The following is a 21,620-nucleotide window of genomic DNA, read 5'->3' on the forward strand; positions in this document are numbered from 1 at the left end:
CAAGTACGAGTACTTATGTGAGTACTCAATAATACCATTACACTTGTTAAAATGTGTGTTTCTCTGTGTGTGTGTGTGTGTCTGTGTGTGTGTGTGTGTGTGTGTCTGTGTGTGTGTCTCAGAAACTGAAGGACGTGGAGTCCATCATTAAGATCGTGGAGCTGAACGGAAACGACCTGGTGAAGGATTACTCGGATGAAATCGAGCGGATGTTGGGAAGCAAGATGAAGTCGGTGAAGGTGAGGACGAAGAGGATTCCTACATTTCCCAGAATGCAAAGTGTTCTCAGCCCCTTTTGTGCTCAAATCTTTTCAAACTCCCATTTCTCTCAATTTTGCTCACATCTCTCTGTCTTATGTAACCTGTGATGATGATGATGATGATGATGATGATGATGATGATGATGATGATGATGATGATGATGATGATGATGATGAATTAGACATTACTTCATTTAAAGACTTTTTCTGTTTCTTGTCTCAGAGATTGGCGGAGTCGGCAGAGGACGCCGATCTGTACCACGACTACAACGCTTCGTTGCAGGTTGGTGCTCTTCACAACTTATTTTACTCACACACTCAAACCTGCAGAGATCTGAAACACAAGCCAAGCTCAGATAATCCATCAACCCTCTAAGTGGCCTAAGCTCTAACGCTAACACTAGCATGCTAACAGTTTGTAGCTCAACAGCCGGTCGAAGCTTTAAAGCTTCACCTGAGATTAGATCAAACTCCCCCGATCCTGTGAGGAAACTGGGTTAACGCTGCAGCAGAGACACTACACACAGAAACATATAAACATTCAACAGCTATATACAATATATATATATATATATATATATATATATATATATAGTATACAAAAGAAATACGATGTTGAATACATATTATATTCAACATCGTATTTATGTTGTATTGTAGAGAGACACCTTGTGTCAAAGTCTTCAGATTCTTTAAGGTGTTTTATGGCGACGCTGGTCGGCGGAGAATAGACGTGACCTGCGCTGCATTTTATTCTGAAAGGATTCTTCTTCCTGTCTCCCATCAGTTTGATTACTACAACTCCATGCTGATCAACACGGAGGACGAGGACGGGAACAACGTGGAGCTGGGCGGAGACTTCAATCTGGAGGAGAACGAACACTTCAACAAGCTGCTGGTGAACACGCTGCTCAGCGACATCCAGATCCCCACCAACGTCTACAACAAAGGTCAGAGGTCGTCCTTTACGTCTGTCTCAAACAGCTCCTGTGAGGTTTAGCTTCTAACGACCGTCCTCTGTGTGCAGACCCCAACATCCTCAACGCCATCTACAACTCTGAGGCGCTAAACGACATCTTCATCGGCAACTTCCAGAAGGATCCAACGCTCACCTGGCAGTTCTTCGGCAGCTCCACGGGCTTCTTCAGGATTTACCCCGGTTAGTCTGAGCTTTAGTCTGAGCTTCAGTCTGAGCTTTAGTCTGAGCTTTAGTCTGAGCTTCAGTCTGAGCTTCAGTCTGAGCTTTAGTCTGAGCTTCAGTCTGAGCTTTAGTCTGAGCTTTAGTCTGAGCTTTAGTCTGAGCTTCAGTCTGAGCTTTAGTCTGAGCTTTAGTCTGAGCTTCAGTCTGAGCTTCAGTCTGAGCTTTAGTCTGAGCTTTAGTCTGAGCTTCAGTTTGACCTTTAGTCTGAGCTTCAGTTTGAGCTTCAGTTTGACCTTTAGTCTGAGCTTCAGTGTGCGCTTTAGTCTGAGCTTCTGTTTGAGCTTTAGTTTAAACTTCTGTTTGAGGTTCTGTCTGAGCTTCTGTCTGAGCTTTAGTCTGAGCTTTAGTCTCAGCTTTAGTCTCAGCTTTAGTCTCAGCTTCAGTTTCAGCTTTATCTCCAACAGAGCTGGAGTTTTGGTGGTAAATGTCCAACTGAAATTGAATAAATTGTTTTTTCAAAAAAAGTGAGAATCAGAAAGTGAAAATCTGACAATAATGCCTGTTGTCACATTTTGTGGCTGTGATAAATGGTGTAATTTTGGCGATTAAAATAATATAAAAGTATTTATGTATTTCCGTCAACCTGCTCATGTCTGTACACATTGTTAAATGTTTATATCTGTTGTTTTTTTGCTGCCCTTTTAAATTTTTTATATATATTTTTCTTGTTTATTGTAAATTTGTGTATGTACATCGAGAGCGAAGTGGAAACTGGAGTCATGCGTACGCATACACGGCCAATAAAGAGTTCTTGATTATAAATGATTACAAGTTAATTAAAATGTGATTTAATTTGTTATGATCACGAGGGAACAAAATAAAACCTAACAGTATATTTCTTAATAATATTTGTATCATCAGTACTAGATAAATAGATGTATAATATATATCAATATACTGACTCTGTGTCTCTCAGGTATTAAATGGACTCCAGACTCGAACGGTGTTGCAGCTTTTGACTGCAGGAACAGAAACTGGTGAGTTCAACAGCTTCTAGCTGCTGCTAATTAGCTAACGTTAGCATGCTAACGAGCATTCTGAACATGATTGACAATATACCTGCTAATCATCTGCATGTAAGCATTGTGAGCATGTTAGCATCCAATGTTAGCATTCAGTAAGGCTACACAATATGAGGAAAATATGCAATAATGCTGTTGGATATTTGATATTGATAACAATATTAATTTGATAAATGTACAGATATTAAATGTACAGTGTGCAGCCTCACAGAGCTGCTAGCGTGACTGCAGACTTTGTTGTAGTTGGACCAACAAATAAACATAAAGATCAAACTTGACTTAAATGTTACTTTGTCTCTGAGGGGAAACTTTCATTATTTAAACAACCCAGCGGTTGTTTAAATTTTTTCTGTTTTCTCTGCTGGATTTAAATGAAGCTGGAGAAGATTTTCAGCTCAGACATGGTTTTGTTAAAGGAACACATTGAACTCTCTTTGTTTGTTTGAAATATATTCAATACTTCTCTGTGAACACGGAGACAGATGGGATGCTAAGTTTAGTCCGTTATTAAAGGTGTGAACTTGCCAGCAGCCTGGAAACAGGAACATAAAGTCCAGAAACAAAGTAGCTGGAGGCAGCGAGATGATGAAGGTTTTACATTTTACTGCGTTATAACGTTATAAACACAGAGTTTGACATTCTCTGCTTCTTCATAGTAGCATCTTAAAACAGACACTAATATTACGTGAGTAAAAGAAAAGTGTCTAAAGTCCTAGTACTCTTGTCAATACTCTTATCGGTTCTTTTTGATTATATTGTGAGAAAAAAAAGACAATTAATTAAAAAAATAATCAACATTTATTTATTTATTGGTACTGTTAGTCCTGTTAGTCCTGTTAGTCCTGTGAGGACTGTTAGTCCTGTTAGGCCTGTTAGTCCTGTGAGTCCTGTGAGGACTGTTAGTCCTGTTAGTCCTGTGAGTCCTATTAGTCCTGTTAGTCCTGTGAGGACTGTTAGTCCTGTTAGTCCTGTGAGTCCTGTTAGTCCTGTGAGGACTGTTAGTCCTGTTAGTCCTGTTAGTCCTGTGAGTCCTATTAGTCCTGTTAGTCCTGTGAGGACTGTTAGTCCTGTTAGTCCTGTGAGTCCTGTTAGTCCTGTTAGTCCTGTGAGTCCTGTTAGTCCTGTTAGTCCTGTGAGTCCTATTAGTCCTGTTAGTCCTGTGAGGACTGTTAGTCCTGTTAGTCCTGCGAGTCCTATTAGTCCTGTTAGTCCTGCAAGTCCTGTTAGTCCTGTTAGTCCTGTGAGTCCTGTTAGTCCTGTTAGTCCTGTGAGTCCTATTAGTCCTGTTAGTCCTGTGAGGACTGTTAGTCCTGTTAGTCCTGTGAGTCCTGTTAGTCCTGTGAGGACTGTTAGTCCTGTGAGGGCTGTTATGAATGTTTACTGAGGTAATAAATCAAGAGAGAAGTAGAGTCATTTTCTCATAGACTTCTATACAACCAGAGGAGTCGCCCCCTGGTGGACACTAGAGAGAATGCAGCTTTAACACATGAAGCTTTGACTACACTTTTCAGAACCGGAGGTTGCCGCCTGCTCCAGACCTTATCAACATTGAGGCAGCAGAACGTTTCATCCTGACACACTGTGCTGTAAAGTGTCTGTTTACCGTATAAGAACAAATATAAACGCAGTGCTAAAAAAAGAGGGGCGTCTCAGTCGTTCTGCTGGCTGTGAGCCGGTGTTTTGATCCTCTGATCCTCTTGATAAGCTGCTCCTCAGCCGAGTCCCACGCAGCCCACATGGCACCATATGCGACCGCTCATGCATTTTCTAAATAATACCAGAGAGCTGCATATGTCCTCGAACGCCTCGTCACGCCACATTAATGCAGCTGAGCTCAGAGAGACGTGTTTTCACTTGTTTCTATCGATAATGTGGAGTAAACAGAGATCTGATCGGTTTAGACACAAACTGAAGGATTATGTTTTTATAATAAATTGAGCTCTTTACTGTCAGCAGCTGGAGCTCAACTGTTCTTCATGAGATCATAGAAAATAATAATAATAAAAGCTGTAAACATCCATAAAATCTCCTGTTTGTGAGGAACATTTTCATCTTCAAGGATTTGAGTTAAACAATGAGATTAAACTTCATAATATTTGATATGAACTCTTCATGATGGCTTGTTTTTGTGACTGTATTTAGTTAATAACAATATTAATAAATATTATTAACCAGTATGTTGTAAAATAATCTCACAAATCTTTTACTATATCAATATACGTTTTTGTTTAAACCTTTTTCTAATGCTCCATTCACAGGAATTTAGAAATTTAGAAATTTAGAAAATTGTTTAATTTTAAGATAAAGATTTGTTTTATAGCTACATGCATCACTAGAATATTTACATGAAATAGCAGACATTAACTGATTATTTTACTGAAGCAAAGTATCATCATGCACATTTCTGAACTGGCGACAAGACAGCTGTAACAAAAAATGACAACATTATTTAAAAACAACAAGCTTTGTGAATCAGAATGATGAATCCACATTTAAAACGTCTTTAATTGTCTCTCTGTTTATTAGATCATTGAATATATGTATACAATTTTGGAATTCCATAGGAAGAAAGTGATTAAAATAGAGATAATAGCTTAATAAAAAGTGTAATATTGATGAATGTTGCCGTGCTGCGTTCAGGTACATCCAGGCAGCCACGTCTCCCAAAGACATCATCATCATGGTGGACATCAGCGGCAGCATGAAGGGGCTGAAGATGACCATCGCCAAACACACCATCAACACCATCCTGGACACGCTGGGAGAGAACGACTTCGTCAACGTCATCGCTGTGAGAGACACACACACAGGGACACACACGTACAGACACACACACACTCACACACACACACACATATACAAAGAGACACACGAACACACACACACACGTACAGAGAGACACAGACACACACACAGGGACACACACGTACAGACACACACACACTCACACACACATATACAAAGAGACACACGAACACACACACACACGTACAGAGAGACACACTCACACACACACACACACGTACACACACACACACACGCACAGAGAGACACAGACACACACACACACACACGTACACACACACACGCACAGAGAGACACAGACACACTCACACACACGCACACACACATACACATACAAAGAGACACACTCACACACACACACACACGTACACACACACACACACGCACAGAGAGACACAGACACACTCACACACCACACACACACGTACACACACACACGTACAGAGAGACACAGACACACACATCATCGACCACACACAGTAACATTACATCAGTTGTAGAAGAAGTGAAAGTACTGACACTGCTCTTCGTCTCCTCCTCTTCGTCGCCTCCTCTCAGTACACTGACTATGTCCGGTACGTGGAGCCGTGCTTCAAAGGAACTCTGGTCCAGGCCGACTTAGACAACAGAGAGGTGAGACCATCATCTGCTACACACACACACACACACACACACACACACACACACCGCGTTGGGATCATTCAAATAAAAGCATGTGAGGAGTTTAGAAGGGAAATCTCTCGTCAGTGGATCTCAAATTAGATTTTTTATATGAGATAAAAACGGATAAAAACTTGGGAACCACTGGTTTAACCGTTAAAAATGAGTTGTTTTTTTTAATACAAAATCTGAATCTGAAAGGTAACGAATAACCAAAGCTGGTAAACAAATGTAGTGAAATAAAAACTTCTGGAAGTAGAGAAGTCTGACTGTGGTTTAGAACTTTGTGAAGATATTTGTAGTACTTTTAGTACCTCCATTGTGTCTTAATGTGAAGTATAATGTTTTGTCTGTTCAGCACTTTAAGCAGCTGGTGGAGGAGCTGCACGTTAAAGGAGAAGCCAAGATCAAGAACGCCATGAAGGAGTCCTTCAAGATCCTCAACGAGGTTTGTGTCCTCTGGGATGAGCGTTAGCGTTAGCATTAGCATTAGCAAGAAGCAACATGACAACAAGATTAATGTGTGTGTGTGTGTGTGTGTGTGTGTGTGTGTGTGTGTGTAGGCGAGGGCCAGCGGTCAGGGCAGCATGTGTAACCAGGCCATCATGCTGATCACAGACGGAGCCATGGAGGACTTTGAGTCCGTCTTTGAGGAATTCAACTGGCCCGAGCGCAGGGTGAGGTTCCTTCAAATTAGCACCAGATTAGCTCCGTCTCCACAAACCACACCACTCCTCCTCCACCCCGACCTGTAAAGAGTCATTCATGCAGTATCTCCTCTCATTAGACCTTCATGTGATGTCTTCTCTTTACCGCGTTACTGCTTTATTTTATTTTTGTTATTATTATTATTTTATTGATGTATTTTTTATTAATTACATTTTGTATTTATTGAGGTCATATTTGAATATATATGATTTAATATCTGATCTCCATGTTTGTCTCTTCAGGTGAGAGTCTTCACCTACCTCATCGGCAGAGAGATGACCTTCGCCCAGAACACCAAGTGGATCGCCTGCAACAACAAAGGTGTGTGGGTGTAGTGTGTGTATGCATGTGTGTGGATGTGTGTGTGTTTGCCGTGTGTGTGTGTATGCGTGTGTGTGTAGTGTGTGTATGCGTGTGTGTGTAGTGTGTGTGTGTGTGTGTAGTGTGTGAATGCGTGTGTGTGTGTGTAGTGTGTTTATAGTGTGTGTGTGTGTGTGTGTGTGTCTGCGTGTGTGTGTAGTGTGTGTGTAGTGTGTGTTTGTGTAGAGTGTGTGTGTGTGTTTGTGTAGTGTGTGTGTAGTGTGTGTGTTTGTGTAGGGTGTGTGTGTGTGTGTGTCTGCGTGTGTGTCTGCGTGTGTGTGTGTAGTGTGTGTGTAGTGTGTGTTTGTGTAGGGTGTGTGTGTGTGTTTGTGTAGTGTGTGTGTAGTGTGTGTGTTTGTGTAGGGTGTGTGTGTGTGTGTGTGTGTATGCGTGTGTGCGTGTGTGTGTAGTGTGTGTGTGCGTGTGTGTATGCGTAGTGTGTATGTGTGTTGTGTGTGTAGTGTGTGTGTGCGTGTGCGTGTGTGTGCGTGTAGTGTGTGTGTGTCTGCGTGTATGCGTAGTGTGTGTGTGTGTGTGTATGCGTAGTGTGTGTGTGTGTGTGTGTAATGTGTGTAGTGTGTGTAGTGTGTGTGTGTATGCGTAGTGTGTGTGTGCGTGTAGTGTGTGTGTGTGTCTGCGTGTATGCGTAGTGTGTGTGTGTGTTGTGTGTGTGTAGTGTGTGTGTAGTGTGTAGTGTGAGTGTGTGTGTGTGTGTTGTGTGTGTGTAGTGTGTGTAGTGTGTGTAGTGTGTGTAGTGCGTAGTGTGTGTGTGTGTGTGTAGTGTGTGTGTGTGTGTGTGTCTCTTATCCACTGCCCGTGTGTGTGTGTGTGTGTAGTGTGTGTAGTGTGTGTGTGTGTGTGTGTGTGTGTGTGTCTCTTATCCACTGCCCGTGTGTGTGTGTGTGTTCTCAGGTTTCTACACACACATCTCCACGCTGGCGGACGTGCAGGAGAACGTGATGGAGTATCTGCACGTGCTCAGTCGGCCGATGGTCATCAACCACAACCACGACATCATCTGGACGGAGGCCTACATGGACACTGTGGTGAGCCGGAGCCGACCAATCAGAGAGCTCGAAACGGAGCAGTTTGGTTTTCAACATCTTGTATCAGATATGAAGTTCTCATTTTGGGGTTGAACTTCTCCTGTTCAGTCATCATCATCATCATCATCATCATCATCATCATCACTTCACCTTCATCTGTCTGTCTGCTTCCTCCCTGTGTTTTTTTTTCCCATGATCCTCTGGGCCTCTCCATCCCGTCGCTCCGGCAGCTTCCCAGCACCAAGGAGGTAAAAAAGAAGACGAAGAAGAAGAAGTTGTAGTTTTAGATGAAGAGGATTTAACGAGTAGAAAACACGACGGTTCTCAAAGTCCCTGAGCCGGGTTTCATAAGATACTTCTTATTTTATTGATAATATTGAAATATAATTATATATATATAATAAAATTATAATAATATTTTCAATATATTCAAATATTCATGTCGTTGTGTTCATGTAAAAGCTCTGACGTAGTTTAGTTTCTTAGCGTACAAAAGTAGAAAACATCTGAAGGTTTATATTTATATTCTCCAATACTTTACGGGGAGAACATTCAGATTTTGATGATAAAATCACACATTTTACACATAAATATTTCATAAATGATATATAAACACGTATGAACGACTCCCTTCACTGTGACGACCCTCCTGGAGGGTCCTGGCCCTCATGTTGAGAACCGCTGCTTTAGTCCTGCATCGCCCCCTGGAGTTCATCCTCAGAGCTGCACTGTAGTGTCACAATAAGCATCATATATATCAGATACATCATGAAGATAACCTCTGTGTGTTCTTTGTGTGTCTCAGCTCTTCAACACCAAAGCTCAGAGTCTGCTGCTCATGACCTCGGTGGCCATGCCGGTCTTCAGCAAGAAGAAGGAAACGGTCAGCGTCACAACGTCAAATATAATTCATATATAACGATGATGTATAATAAGTCACCACATACCTGAAGGTTGAGATGAGAGCAGTTAGTTCTAACCATGTTGTCTTTCTGTGGTCCACAGATCTCAACAAATATTAGATTTTAATTTAACTTTTTGTTTTAACAAATATTAGATTTTAATTTAACTTTTTGTTTTAACAAATATTCGATTTTAATTTAACTTTTTGTTTTAACAAATATTAGATTTTTATTTAACTTTTTGTTTTAACAAATATTAGATTTTTATTTAACTTAACTTTTAGTTATTTTAACTAAAATTCGATTTTAATTTAACTTTTTGTTTGAACAAATATTAGATTTTTATTTAACTTAACTTTTTGTTTTAACAAATATTAGATTTTTATTTAACTTAACTTTTTATTTTAACAAAAATTCGATTTTAATATAACTTTTTGTTTTAACAAATATTAGATTTTAATTTAACTTTTTGTTTTAACAAAAAATTTCATTTTTAACATTCTGTAGGAACCACGAGATAAAAACTCTTTATATCTAAAGACTGTGTTCCTCCAGAGGAGCTGGAAATGTTCCAGAAACACAGTTAATATCAAACATAATGGGTTGATTGATCAGATGTCTATAACTCTGTTTAATGAAGTATTATGGTAATTATTCCCCAGCTGTCCCACGGGATCCTGCTGGGTGTGGTCGGCACCGACATCCCGCTGATGGAGGTGATGAAGCTGGCGCCCAGATACATGGTGAGCTCAGCGTGGACACCGACGACACGCCAGGAAGTGAGTTGTTCTTTTCACAATAAAAGCCTTCCGTTTGTCTCCTCTAACCTCCACAGCTGGGAGCTCATGGCTACGCCTTCCTCATCACCAACAACGGCTACATCCTGGCTCACCCGGACCTCCGACCGCTGGTGAGTTAAACACATTCACTGGACTTGTGTTCAAATAAAGAGATTTCACCACACACACACACACACACACACACACACACACACACACACACACACAGTAACAGGCTGTCTTCTGTCCGGCAGTATAAAGATGGAAAGAAACTGAAGCCGAAGCCGAACTACAACAGTGTGGACCTGTCTGAGGTGGAGTGGGAGGACACAGAGGAGAAGGTAACTCGTCATCAGCCTCCAGTTAATGCACGTGTTGTTGTATAAACAGAGCTGAAGCATAAATAAACACAAACTTTGAGGGTATTTCTGTTAAATAAAGAAAAGTAGGTCTGAGATCTCGACCCGGAGGAAGAACCGGTTCTGACTTCTGATTTCAAGCTGTTGTCGTCTCGTCTGCTCTTCCAGCTCAGAACCTCGATGGTGAGAGGAGAGACCGGATACATCCGGCAGAGCATCAGAGCCTCAGTGGACAAAAAGGTGAGCAACCAATCACACGACCCAGATATCAAACCCACGGATATCCACGTTAGAAGCAAGAGACACAGAGACACAGAGACACGGAGACACAGAGACACAGAGACACAGAGACACAGAGACACAGAGACACAGAGACACGGAGACACGGAGAGACACAGAGAGACAGAGAGACACGGAGACACAGAGACACGGAGAGACAGAGAGACACGGAGACACAGAGACACGGAGAGACAGAGACACAGAGAGAGACGGAGAGAGACAGAGAGACAGAGAGAGACAGAGAGACGGAGACACAGAGAGACAGAGACACAGAGACACAGAGACACAGAGAGAGACGGAGAGAGACAGAGAGACAGAGAGACAGAGAGACACAGAGAGACGGAGAGACGGAGACACAGAGCGTGTTTTAATGAGATGAAGAGTGAAGACACAAGACAGAATAAAGTCACTGTTTGTTTTGTTTGTGTGTAACGTTGATCGACGTAACAGAAACTCATCTAAAAAACTGATTTTAAGAATAGTGGAACGTCATCTAAACTACTCGAAAAGTTAGAAATGAACGAAATAATAATTTTACTAATTTTATTAAGTTAATTAACTAATATTAATTAAGTTATAAATAAGGTTTTGAGACATTTTAAAACGTTTCTACTGAGAAAAATGTAAAAACTTGTTATACTACTATTAATGTGTTCATCACTTTAATGTTGCAGCTCATTTTAATGACTTCATATCCTGCTGGAAGTTTAATCTATAATAATAAATCATAATTTATTACTTCATTATATTTTGTTATTTTAACTAAAGCTGTCACATTTAGTGCTGTTAAAAAGTACAACATGTTCCTCTAAGATGTAGAGGAGTACATGTATAAAGTAGTATCAAATGTATAGTACAAGTACCTCAGATTCAGTACTTGAGTAAATGTACTTCGTGGTATACAAATACTGCATAACGTAGACTTTATATATGACGGGATCAGGACATTCGTGTAGTTTCTCTCCAGCTCAGCGGGTGTTAGTAATGCTGCATCAATGATGCTGCTTCATTAGAAGAAGAAGAAGAAGAAGAAGAAGAAGAAGAAGAAGACGAAGACGAAGAAGAAGAAGAAGAAGAAGAAGAAGAAGAAGAAGAAGACTTCCTGGTTGGACTTGATTTAAACGGGAACAATGAGCTGAACATAAACACTGTTCATCTGTCACATGTATCACTGAAGGAGCTAACAGAGGCTAACGTTAGCATCCTGACGTCACCATGAGTATTAATGAGATATATATATATATATATATTATATATTATAGATGGTTTTACATGATTTCATTCTCCTCCATTAGAAACGACCTCTGTTCCTCGTCAACGACTACTTCTTCACCAACATCGACGAGACTCCTTTCAGGTAAAGTCTGCTTCAGAGTGATGAACTGACTGACTGGTTAGTTCAGCTTCCTGTTAAGATTAATTATTATGGGATCTCAACCTTTGTTACTTTAAGGCTTCTGATCGTTTATAAATCCATTAAATATGAGAAAAACAGGAGGAATAATAAACTGGGCTGTAAATATCTTCTGTTATAAATACAAAAGAATCAATATCAGTTTAACTTTACATTTTATTTTCTTTGCTGTCATACCTTCTATGGAAGCACATTCCCGCAGCAAAATAAAAAAAAGAAATCCACCCAAAAAAAAAAAGATTATGATGTTTTTTTATTTTATTTTTTTATTTTATTTAACCGGAAAAAACTAAAACAAAAAAAAAAAAAGATCATGATGTTTTTTATTTTTATTTTATTTTCTTTAACCGGAAAAAAGTAAAAAAAAAAAAAAACGATCATGATGTTTTTTTTTATTATTATTTTATTTAACCGGAAAAAAAGTTAAAAAAAAAAAAATACCATACCTCTCTGACTGAACTGAATTATCTCTGTTCTCTTCAAAGACACCAGACTCACACAACACAGGTCACACAAACACTCATTTTAGTTAAATAGTCTGTTCATTCAGTCATTCAGTTGTATCTGTGTGATCTGACCACTAGAGGGCAGCACATCACACCTGGTTTTAATACAAGTCTCTTCTTCGTCTCTTCTTCGTCTCTTCTTCGTCTCTTCTTTGTCTCTTCTTCGTCTCTTCTTCGTCTCTTCTTCGTCTCTTCTTCGTCTCTGCAGCTTCGGCATGGTGCTGACTAAAGGTCACGGACGCCTCATGTTTATTGGAAACGTGTCTGTGGAGGAAGGTAGGAGTTCCCACAATGCATTGCTGCACAGACCTTTTTAAATCAACAGCTGTTTGATGGCTGCTGAACTTTATTCAGGAGAATAAAAATAGAATCTCATACACATTTACTGTTTACTGTCATAGGAGAGTCATGACAAATAATACATAGAAGAATAAGAAGTATTTGGTCATAGAAAGAGAAATAAGAACAATTAAGAATTACAACATTTAGAAGAATAAATAAAAGCATTTATTTTCACATTTATTTGTTCATTTATATCTGTATATCATTATTTTTGATATTTTAAGAATTATTTATTGATTCATTTTTTATATATATGTTACTCTATTTTCTGTATATATTTATTTTATAACGTGTCATTTATTTATTTGTAAACAATTTTTTTCTGTTATTCCTATGAATCCATATTTAACATTTCCTTCTTGAACCGAAGCGACAGGAAGTAAATGAGTTTGTTTGAAGCGTTTTTCTTCTTCTTCTGCAGGTTTACACGATCTCACCTCCCCCGACCTCAGCATCGCCACCGAGTGGTACGCGTGAACATGACCTGATGTTTCCTTTAGTTTATTTAGTTCACAACATTCTCATCTGTCATTATTCCACATATACTCTGTGTTTGAATGAACGGACATCATGTCACTCAAACCTCTCCTCCTCCTTCAGGACGTACTGTGAGACCGACATCGACCCGAGCCACCGGAAATACTCTCAGCTTCAGGCCGCCATCCGCTACCTGCTGGGCAAGGAGCCCGACCTGGAGTGTAGGTTTCTACTCTCCAATAACAACGTTTATCCCATCATGCATCTGACTTAGCTCCTATATCTATATTCAATCATATCTTTGATTTAAAGTAAAGTTTTGGGAAAAGGAAGAAAGTTCCAGCTGCTCAGAGTTCAGATTTTCCTTTAAAGTCTGTTAAAATATCCAATTAAGCATTAAAGGTTTTCTCCTTTGCTTGGTCTTTAACTTAAGGAATAATTTGACGTTCGTTAATTAAACTGTTGCACAAAAGAACTAAACGACCAAAGTAAAGACGTTAAGGTTACTGAGACGCTGAATGATTCTACATTTAAATTACTCTTTAGAAATATATTTCATCTTAATTATCTTCACTGTCAGCGGCTTAACTAACCTCAACGGTTACTTTAACTTTAAGTCAAACGTTAAAGTTTAGTCGTTTTTGTTTAGTTTTTTGTCAGTTTGCTGTTATTCACGTTTTAGTTTTTGCTTTATTTGATATTCTATCCCGTCGTCTTCATGGAAACTGATGAATTTGACTATAAATTCTCTTTCAATGCAGTAAATATCTCAATGTTTTTCCTTAACTAAAGAATATAATATTCATGACTATGTTTTCATTAGTGTTTAATAACCTGCAACTGAGAATCGTTGTGTTTTCGTTACCTTAGAACGAGCCGTTCATGTCTACACAGGGAGCGGGAGGCGGAGTCCGCCATATTTCTACAGTAGCCCAGAACGGACAAAACCAAACACTCTAGAGAGAGACTTTTACTTTGAAGGCAGGCAGCAACCTCCTGTGTTAAAGCTGCATTCTCTCTAGTGTCCACCAGGGGGCGACTCCTCTGGTTGTATAGAAGTCTATGAGAAAATGACTCTACTTCTCTCTTGATTTATTACCTCAGTAAACATTGTAAACATGAGTTTATGGTCTCAATCTCTAGTTTCAAGTCTTCTTCAATACAGCATGATGTTCATTTAGTAAATGATGGTCCATTTAGAGTCACACAGACCATAAAGCAGGGGATGCTTTAGGGGCGGGGCTACACAGTGATTGACAGGTCTCTACCAGAGACGTCTTCTTCTAAAAGTCACCTCTTTGACCTCTTTGACCTCTTTCACTTCTCCGTCTTCTAGGCGACGAGGTGTTGCTGCAGCAGACGCTGTTTGACGCCGTGGTGACGGCTCCAATGGAGGCCTACTGGAACGCCCTGATGCTCAACGACAGGTGAGACCTCGTACATGTCACACCTGAAGCCTTAAAGGGCCAGCGCACACCAAAAGAGACGAGTGATTAAAAACATGTTGCCGCATCAAACTGTTGGAAGTTGTTTTAGTAAAACCTTTGACGGTGACAGTAGTTTTAGATTTGTTGTCACATGACTGCGGGTCTCAGATGAGTCAATCATGACTTCAGAGAGTGAAGAGCTCACAATTTATTGTTTTTTACAGAATCTGGTTAAAGAAAAACGTTTTATTTGGGGAGAGACTTTAAATGCGACATGAAGAATAAAATGTTTTATTGAAATATCAAAATGTTAAGCTTAGTTTCGGTGGCGTTTTCTGACGCAAGCCGTCGTCTAAAGTGATGTGTTTAAGGACCGTCGGAAAGATAGAAATCTGACAACTATGACAGTTTGTACAGCTGGTAGTTGTGATGATCGGTGTAGTTTTGGTGATTGTTTGAAGGAGTCTGTGCGTGTGCAGGGTGGAGCCGGGCGTGGAGACGGCCTTCCTCGGGACTCGAGCCGGCCTCATGAGGATCATGAGATACGCTGGAGTGGAGACCAGAGTGGCGAAGTAAGACCTGAACCTTCAGCATCCACACGTCACTGTGTTCGTTTCAGAGAGAAGATACAAGTTTCCAGTGCTGCCTAAATGAATTCGTAAAGATTTTCAAAATAAAACGTCTGCTCTTCCACTGGGCAGAAGGTTCCTGACGGCGGCCGACAAAGACAACCTGTTCACCGTGGATCACTTCCCTCTGTGGTACCGCCTGGCCGTGGAAAACACTCCCGGCAGCTTCTACTACTACCCCATCAACGACAAAGGTCCGTCCCGTCACTCACAAACATATGAAGGTTATTATGGTCTGTAAAAGGTCTGTGAACAGCCGACGACGTTCTCTCCACAGGAGTGAAGTACGTGATCGCGACGACAGCGGTGACGGTGACGTCCGAGGGGAGGACGGCGATGGCCGGAGGTGAGTCACACTGATGTGAATATTTAAAATGTATCTGTGGGAATAATTACAATAATAATAATAATAATAATAGTAATAATAGTAATAACTTTATTTATATTGTTATATTGTTTAGTTTACAAAGTGCTTTGACAAACAAAACAGCAAAAGCAAGGAAACAATAAAAATAACAGAAAGATAAAAATAAACTCAGAAATAAATAAAATAAATAAAAAATAAAATAAATAAATAAATAAATAAATAAAATAAATAAAATAAAAAATTCAATAAATTCAATAGGTAAAAAAATTTAATTAAATAAAATAATTTAGTAAATCAACAAATAAAAATGAAACAGAAAAGCGACGACGTCACATAAATATCTTACGTTGCTCATAGAGTTGATCATTTGTTTCCTTAATATTGCCCATTTTTCATTGACTAAGTGTAAGCGAGTCTTAAAAAGTGTTTTGTTTCCTCATAAAGAAGGTTTAAAGTATTTAGATGAGTTTGTTTTACCGCTGTGGAGCGTAGTAATGTTGGTTATAAAATGTCTGAAGACGATCTTCAGCTCTGAACTCAGATCGTTGAGGCGGTTTGTCTCATCACGTCCTCGGGGACAAGTGTTGAATTTGGATAAAAACTATTTCACTCTGCTGTTAATCTGGGTTGTGATCACATTTATTCATTCTTAATATCAGGAATTATTGCTATAAACTTCTGGGAATTAGTGAAATTAGTTTGATGTCCTAAAAACTACGTTCCCCGACAAAAAACTTTGTCAGTTACTTATCGAGAAAACCTATTTTCTCCCAGATTATGTTTGTTGTTGATGTGTATTTATATACATATACATATATATATATATATATACACATATATATATTTGGAAAAAACGAGGCTTTAAATGTGGGAGAAACGGACTGTCGGGCTTTGTTTAGTCTGGAGTTCATCAGTACTCTTCGGCTCCATCGGTCAGAAAGCCTGTGACTGGTTTGATAAATGTGTGTTTTTAAAAAAGGAAGAAATCCAGTTTAGATAAATATAGTTTATTATCTTCAGCATCATTAACAGTCCTTGAGTTGAATTTGAGACAATAGTTCATGTGCTTATCACAGAGAATACGGACAAAATAAATCAAAGCATAGAAGGTTCAGTATATATACGGGCTGACAGCCTCACGCGCTCTATGAGGGGAAGAACTGCTGGAGTCAGAAGCTGCTGCAGCTGCTGCTGCTCGTCCTCTAGGGGGCAGTACAGCTCCGAGTTCACCTCAGTGATGAAGATGAAAGAAGCAGCATTTCCCTGACAGCAGCAGGACTCTAAAGTGGTATTTAGAGGGACTTGAACAGGACTACACAACTATTTCTCAACGTGTTACAGAGATAACATAAAGTACACAGCTGATCGAGAGGAAAAGAGGAAGTGTGCAGCAAACGACGGGAGAAAATGTCACGTTTCACAGATTCACGTTTGAGTTTGTTGGGCTCGGATACGACGACGGACATCTCGAAGTGTCACATTCCTAAAGGAAGAAACGAAAGACACAGACGATGGGAAGTCAAGGTAGCCGAACTGGCTGAGGGATGCAGCGCGGGGAATAGGAATGCACAGAGCATCCATACATTAAAAGAAGTGCTGCAGCATCCCAGTTCCTTTTTTTAGATTTAGTCCGGTCCATCGGCCCAGAGGGGTTTTCAGCTCCACCACAGAGCCGCAGGGCTTCTTTCTCCAGACGTCGTCCCGTCCGACGACGAGAGCTGAGGATCTAAAGCGGGAAAGGTCAGAAGCTGCTGATCCGGTACCCGTGCACGACGCCCTCTTTGGGCGCCGACTCCTCCGGCGACGACGACATCTGCCCGTCCTCCAGGTCCGTGTCGGCTCCGGACTCGGCCATCAGAGGCTGACCGCGCGTCTTCATCTCCCTCTGGTAGCGCGCCATCAGCGAGGCGTACACGCAGCCGTAGGTCGCCGCCACCACCATCATGACGCACACGGTGCCGCAAATCACGCCGGCGACTATTTGCGTGCCGTGCGCTCGGCGCACGCTGGCGGGCCGGTAGCGCTGGCGGACGCAGTCGTCGTTGCTGCTGATGCGGCCCGGCGGGCACGGATGCCGGCCGGCGTAACCCGGCGCGCCCTCTTTGGTCGGACTCTGCAGGCAGTAGTTGAACATCTCCGCCGGCACGCTGCGGATGTCTCTGCCCTTCAGATCCCCCGGGAGGCTGCACCGCATCGCGTCCACCTGCCCATCTGTAACACAAAAACACAGACCGGAGAGAAGAGGAGGAGGAGGAGGAGGAGGAGGGAGGGGGGAAAGATGGAGAGGAGGAAGAAAGAAAACAGGGAGGGCGATGGAGAGAGGTCGTTATATTCTTAGATGTCTTTGCTCGGCCCGCATCCGTCCTGCACAGCAGAGATTAATTGCTTCGATTAGACAGCTTTTTGAATTACAGGCTCAAAATACAAAAAGGGATTCGCCCCCGTGCGGTTTGAAAGACGACCGCCGAAATGATCAACTTCAGAGTGTTTGAGATTTGGATGAGCCCTCACCCCTGTAAATCAACCACTCCATCCAGTGCTTGAAGTCTCTCAGCTTGCAGTCGCACTCCCAGGGGTTTCCCGCCAGCTGGAGCTCCTGGAGCCCCACCAGGGGCTCGAAGGTGACTCTGTCCAGGGTCGCCAGCTGGTTGCTGGCCACGGACAACCAGGCGAGTCTCTGAAGCCCGTCCAGCAGGCCTTTGGGCAGCCACAGGAGGCCGTTTGAGGACAAGTCGAGGCCTCGCAGCCGCCACAGACCCCTGAAAACGTCCTTGCTCAGGCCCACGGTCCCTTGAATCCCACTCACACTCTGGAGCGCCGCTGTGCTGTTGTTGGGGTCGGAGGTCACCGGGCGCACGCCAAGGTAGTTAGCGGAGAGATTGAGCCAGCGTAGGCCGCCAAGGCTGGAGAAAGCTCCGGGCTGCAGGGCAGAGAAGTGGTTCTGGGACAGATCCAGGAGCTCCAGGCTGCTGAGGTTGGACAGCTCATTGGTGCCCAGGGAGGAGAGGTTGTTCTGGGGCAGGCGGAGGATCAGAGAGTCCTGGTCCAGCAGGGCCAGGATGGGCGTCAGCGACGGGAGGCCGACGGCGGAGCAGTCAGTGGTGTTGCCGTAGCAGGTGCAGACGCCGGGACAGCCGTGGACCGAGCCCAGCGGTCCCAGTAGAGCCAACACCAGACTGGACAGGACTGCACACACTGGAGGAACAAACACAACACGATTTGTGTCACAACAACACCGCAACACCAAGAATCGAAGATCGCTCCCAGTCTCAGACTACAACGCAGCGTCTACCGGACTCACCCAGACTCTCCTGGTGACTCCGCCCATGCTGGTCCAGGTTCTTCATGTCTGTCCCATTGACTCGACTGTGGCTTCAGCCTCTCGGCCAGATGTCTTCGCTTCTCTGCTGGTTCACACCGACGTCCGGCTGAGGAGAACGTCCTGGAGAAAGAAAGTAGAGGAGATGTTTTAGCTCTTTTCTTTAAAGGATTTCCAACATAGAAACAAGAAAGTCTTCTGGATGATTTGATGATGTTGTACGTTTATTTTACAATCAAGACATGTTAATGTTAAAGCACCCTGTAACAAATTCACCTCAAGGGGCCTCACAATCTGAACACCAGCAGACGAACTCAAAAAAACTTTTAACTGGGAGTTTTGGCAATTTGGCCATCTTGTTTTTGACAATCGCCCCGAGAGGAAAGAGCTATTTACAACTCAACGCTGAACATTTTTAGGCGACAAAATGTTACTTTCATGAACTAAAAACACACTGTGAAAGAGAGACCTGTCAATCACTGTGTAGCCCCGCCCCTAAAGCATCCCCTGCTTTATGGTCTGTGTGACTCTAAATGGACCATCATTTACTAAATGAACATCATGCTGTATTGAAGAAGACTTGAAACTAGAGATTGAGACCATAAACTCATGTTTACAATGTTTACTGAGGTAATAAATCAAGAGAGAAGTAGAGTCATTTTCTCATAGACTTCTATACAACCAGAGGAGTCGCCCCCTGGTGGACACTAGAGAGAATGCAGCTTTAACACGTGAAGCTCTGACTTCACTTTTTCGAATCTTGAGTGTTTTGTTACATCCAAAGTCACTTTTTAAGTTCAGGCTTTGTACTTTTTTGACTTTTTATTTGAAAACACTTTAATTTCATGTTCATCAAAGACTTGAAGACTTCCATCGTCTTCCATCGTCTGTGAGAAACGAGCAAAATGAACAGGACGGCTGAAATGAGTCCTCCGAGCTTCACCACTTTACCATAAAGGATAATCCTCCCTGAGCCTCGTGTAGATTCACTCTGCTCTCTTTACTTTCATTCATCTCGTCAGTGTGCAAATAAAAGATTTGCTCGTTCACACGCTTTCCATCTGCTCCCCGGGGGGGGATTCAAACCGACGCTTCTCTTTCTCACCAGCCTGTTTCTCAAACCTCTCAGCCGACCACCAAGAGTGCAACTCACCACGCCAGATTAAAGCGGAGTACTTTTCGTTTGTCGCTGATTTAAAATAAAAACATCAACAGCTTAGCTACAGTATATCGGCATCACAGGCCGGTTTGTCCTCAATCCTCGTCATTCTTTGCCTTTTTATCTCAGAGAGAGAACACACAAGCTTCGTGGTGGAGTGAAATAATCCTCTGTTTCCACCAACGCCGGAGAAAAAGTCAACTTCCTTCTTCTTAACGCCCACTCGTTAGTGCAGATTCAGTACAGCGTCAGCGTTGTTTCCCCCTCATACCTTCAAGTAAAATGTTTTGGGTTTTTGATGATTCACGCGTTTTTTTTGTAAATCCCTTCGGCTTCATCTCTGTGAGCAGTTTTGGTGCTCCACTCAGATGTGCGATGAAGCTGCAGAGGTAAAAAAAAAGGAAAAAGTTCAGTCCGTTGTCCGTCTGCTACAAAAGAGCCGGAGAAAAAACGCCGCCTCAAGGTCCTTCTTTTGTCGCGGGTCCTTCTTTTGTTAAGTCGGCACAAAGACGGCAGTCACTCGGCGCAAAAAGCGAGAAAAAAGGTGCCTTCAGGCCGCTGACTGACATTACTGAAACCGGGAGGAATCACAATGCAGGTTATAATGGGAGGACATGTGGAGAGGCATCATCAGGAGACCAAGAATTACAAAGTGCAAAGTCAGAGCCTCAGTTTTCAGAAGATAATCACGAGCAAATCCTCTACAAGAAGATAATGCTTCGTATGTACTGATGCTCAGGCTTCATGATGACTTCTCTCAGCAGAAAAGAAACATCGGTTGTAGCGGTTTAACGGACTATTGATGATCCCTGATCCGCACTGATCCCCCTCACGGTTCAGCACGCATGTCAACCTCAGATTAATTACACAGTTTACCGTTAACCATCACAGTGTAAATAAAGTTTTAACGTTAACCATCAGAGTGTAAACAAAGTTTTACTGACGATGGTTCTCCAATATTCAGTAGAACTTGTGTTTCTAGTCTCAGATCTCTGATCATGTTTCATTGTAAACAACCAATCAGAGGAGAGCTAGTAACGTTAGCAGCACCGCTAACGGCTAACCAACGGAGGTTCACTTCAGTGACATCATGATGCCTTCAGGCTCTGCTCAGTGAACACGAGTACTGGCTGAAGGAACATTATAACGTTAATTAATGACTAGATTTGTTTTAATCCATACAAATACAGTCTTTTATTTCATTATCATCTGAATTGTGTGTTTTTATGAAGAAAAAACAAAATGTATATTAGTGTTTAATTACTATAACAAAGTAAAAGTATAATAATTAGGGTTTTTGATGGATTACTGACTTCAGAGCGTTGAAATGATTTTTGGGACAACAAACAGATCTGAGTCTGTTAATAATCATCATCAATGATCAACGATTAGTATCAACGGCAAAAAGAATCACGATCAGAGATCTAAAAGTTCTATTTGCTCCTTTTTTCTTTTGTGCCGATCCGATCCGAGAGTTTAACGATCCGTCGCTCCGCTAGTTGTTTGTTTGTTTCCTCACATGAAGCGACCGACGAGGAGGCAGCGAGAGAAGGTTGTTATACAACCACAAACCCCTAATGGAGGCGGTCGGGTGGATGA

The 21,620-nt window shown here is 41.8% G+C and overlaps 2 protein-coding genes across 2 annotated transcripts in view; one reads left to right on the forward strand and one right to left on the reverse strand.

Annotated features, from left to right (window-relative positions):
* LOC306698940 (voltage-dependent calcium channel subunit alpha-2/delta-4-like) overlaps positions 1-21,620 on the forward strand; it is a gene marked incomplete at both ends in the record, with an annotated part of 80,820 nt that overhangs the window by 39,358 nt on the left and 19,842 nt on the right. Inside the window, 25 exons of the mRNA XM_079163441.1 lie at positions 123-239; positions 484-543; positions 1,048-1,210; positions 1,288-1,419; positions 2,378-2,438; positions 5,124-5,274; positions 5,847-5,921; positions 6,307-6,396; positions 6,512-6,625; positions 6,899-6,977; positions 7,929-8,062; positions 8,293-8,310; positions 8,868-8,945; positions 9,627-9,707; positions 9,800-9,874; positions 9,998-10,084; positions 10,271-10,342; positions 11,677-11,738; positions 12,510-12,577; positions 13,065-13,110; positions 13,244-13,341; positions 14,457-14,547; positions 15,027-15,119; positions 15,249-15,370; positions 15,454-15,522. Of these exons, the coding sequence (XP_079019567.1) occupies positions 123-239; positions 484-543; positions 1,048-1,210; positions 1,288-1,419; positions 2,378-2,438; positions 5,124-5,274; positions 5,847-5,921; positions 6,307-6,396; positions 6,512-6,625; positions 6,899-6,977; positions 7,929-8,062; positions 8,293-8,310; positions 8,868-8,945; positions 9,627-9,707; positions 9,800-9,874; positions 9,998-10,084; positions 10,271-10,342; positions 11,677-11,738; positions 12,510-12,577; positions 13,065-13,110; positions 13,244-13,341; positions 14,457-14,547; positions 15,027-15,119; positions 15,249-15,370; positions 15,454-15,522 (2,236 nt within the window). The remainder of the gene's footprint in view (positions 1-122; positions 240-483; positions 544-1,047; positions 1,211-1,287; positions 1,420-2,377; positions 2,439-5,123; positions 5,275-5,846; positions 5,922-6,306; positions 6,397-6,511; positions 6,626-6,898; positions 6,978-7,928; positions 8,063-8,292; positions 8,311-8,867; positions 8,946-9,626; positions 9,708-9,799; positions 9,875-9,997; positions 10,085-10,270; positions 10,343-11,676; positions 11,739-12,509; positions 12,578-13,064; positions 13,111-13,243; positions 13,342-14,456; positions 14,548-15,026; positions 15,120-15,248; positions 15,371-15,453; positions 15,523-21,620) is intronic.
* Positions 17,285-18,890, reverse strand: LOC306698505 (uncharacterized protein; the record flags this gene model as incomplete). Its single annotated transcript, XM_079162823.1, has 3 exons — positions 17,285-17,754; positions 18,055-18,738; positions 18,845-18,890. 3 exons carry the CDS (start codon positions 18,888-18,890, stop codon positions 17,285-17,287), a joined length of 1,200 nt encoding a protein of 399 aa, XP_079018949.1.

Source organism: Pholis gunnellus (assembly GCF_910591455.1).
Source record: "Pholis gunnellus genome assembly, chromosome: 7".
Taxonomy (NCBI): domain Eukaryota; kingdom Metazoa; phylum Chordata; class Actinopteri; order Perciformes; family Pholidae; genus Pholis; species Pholis gunnellus.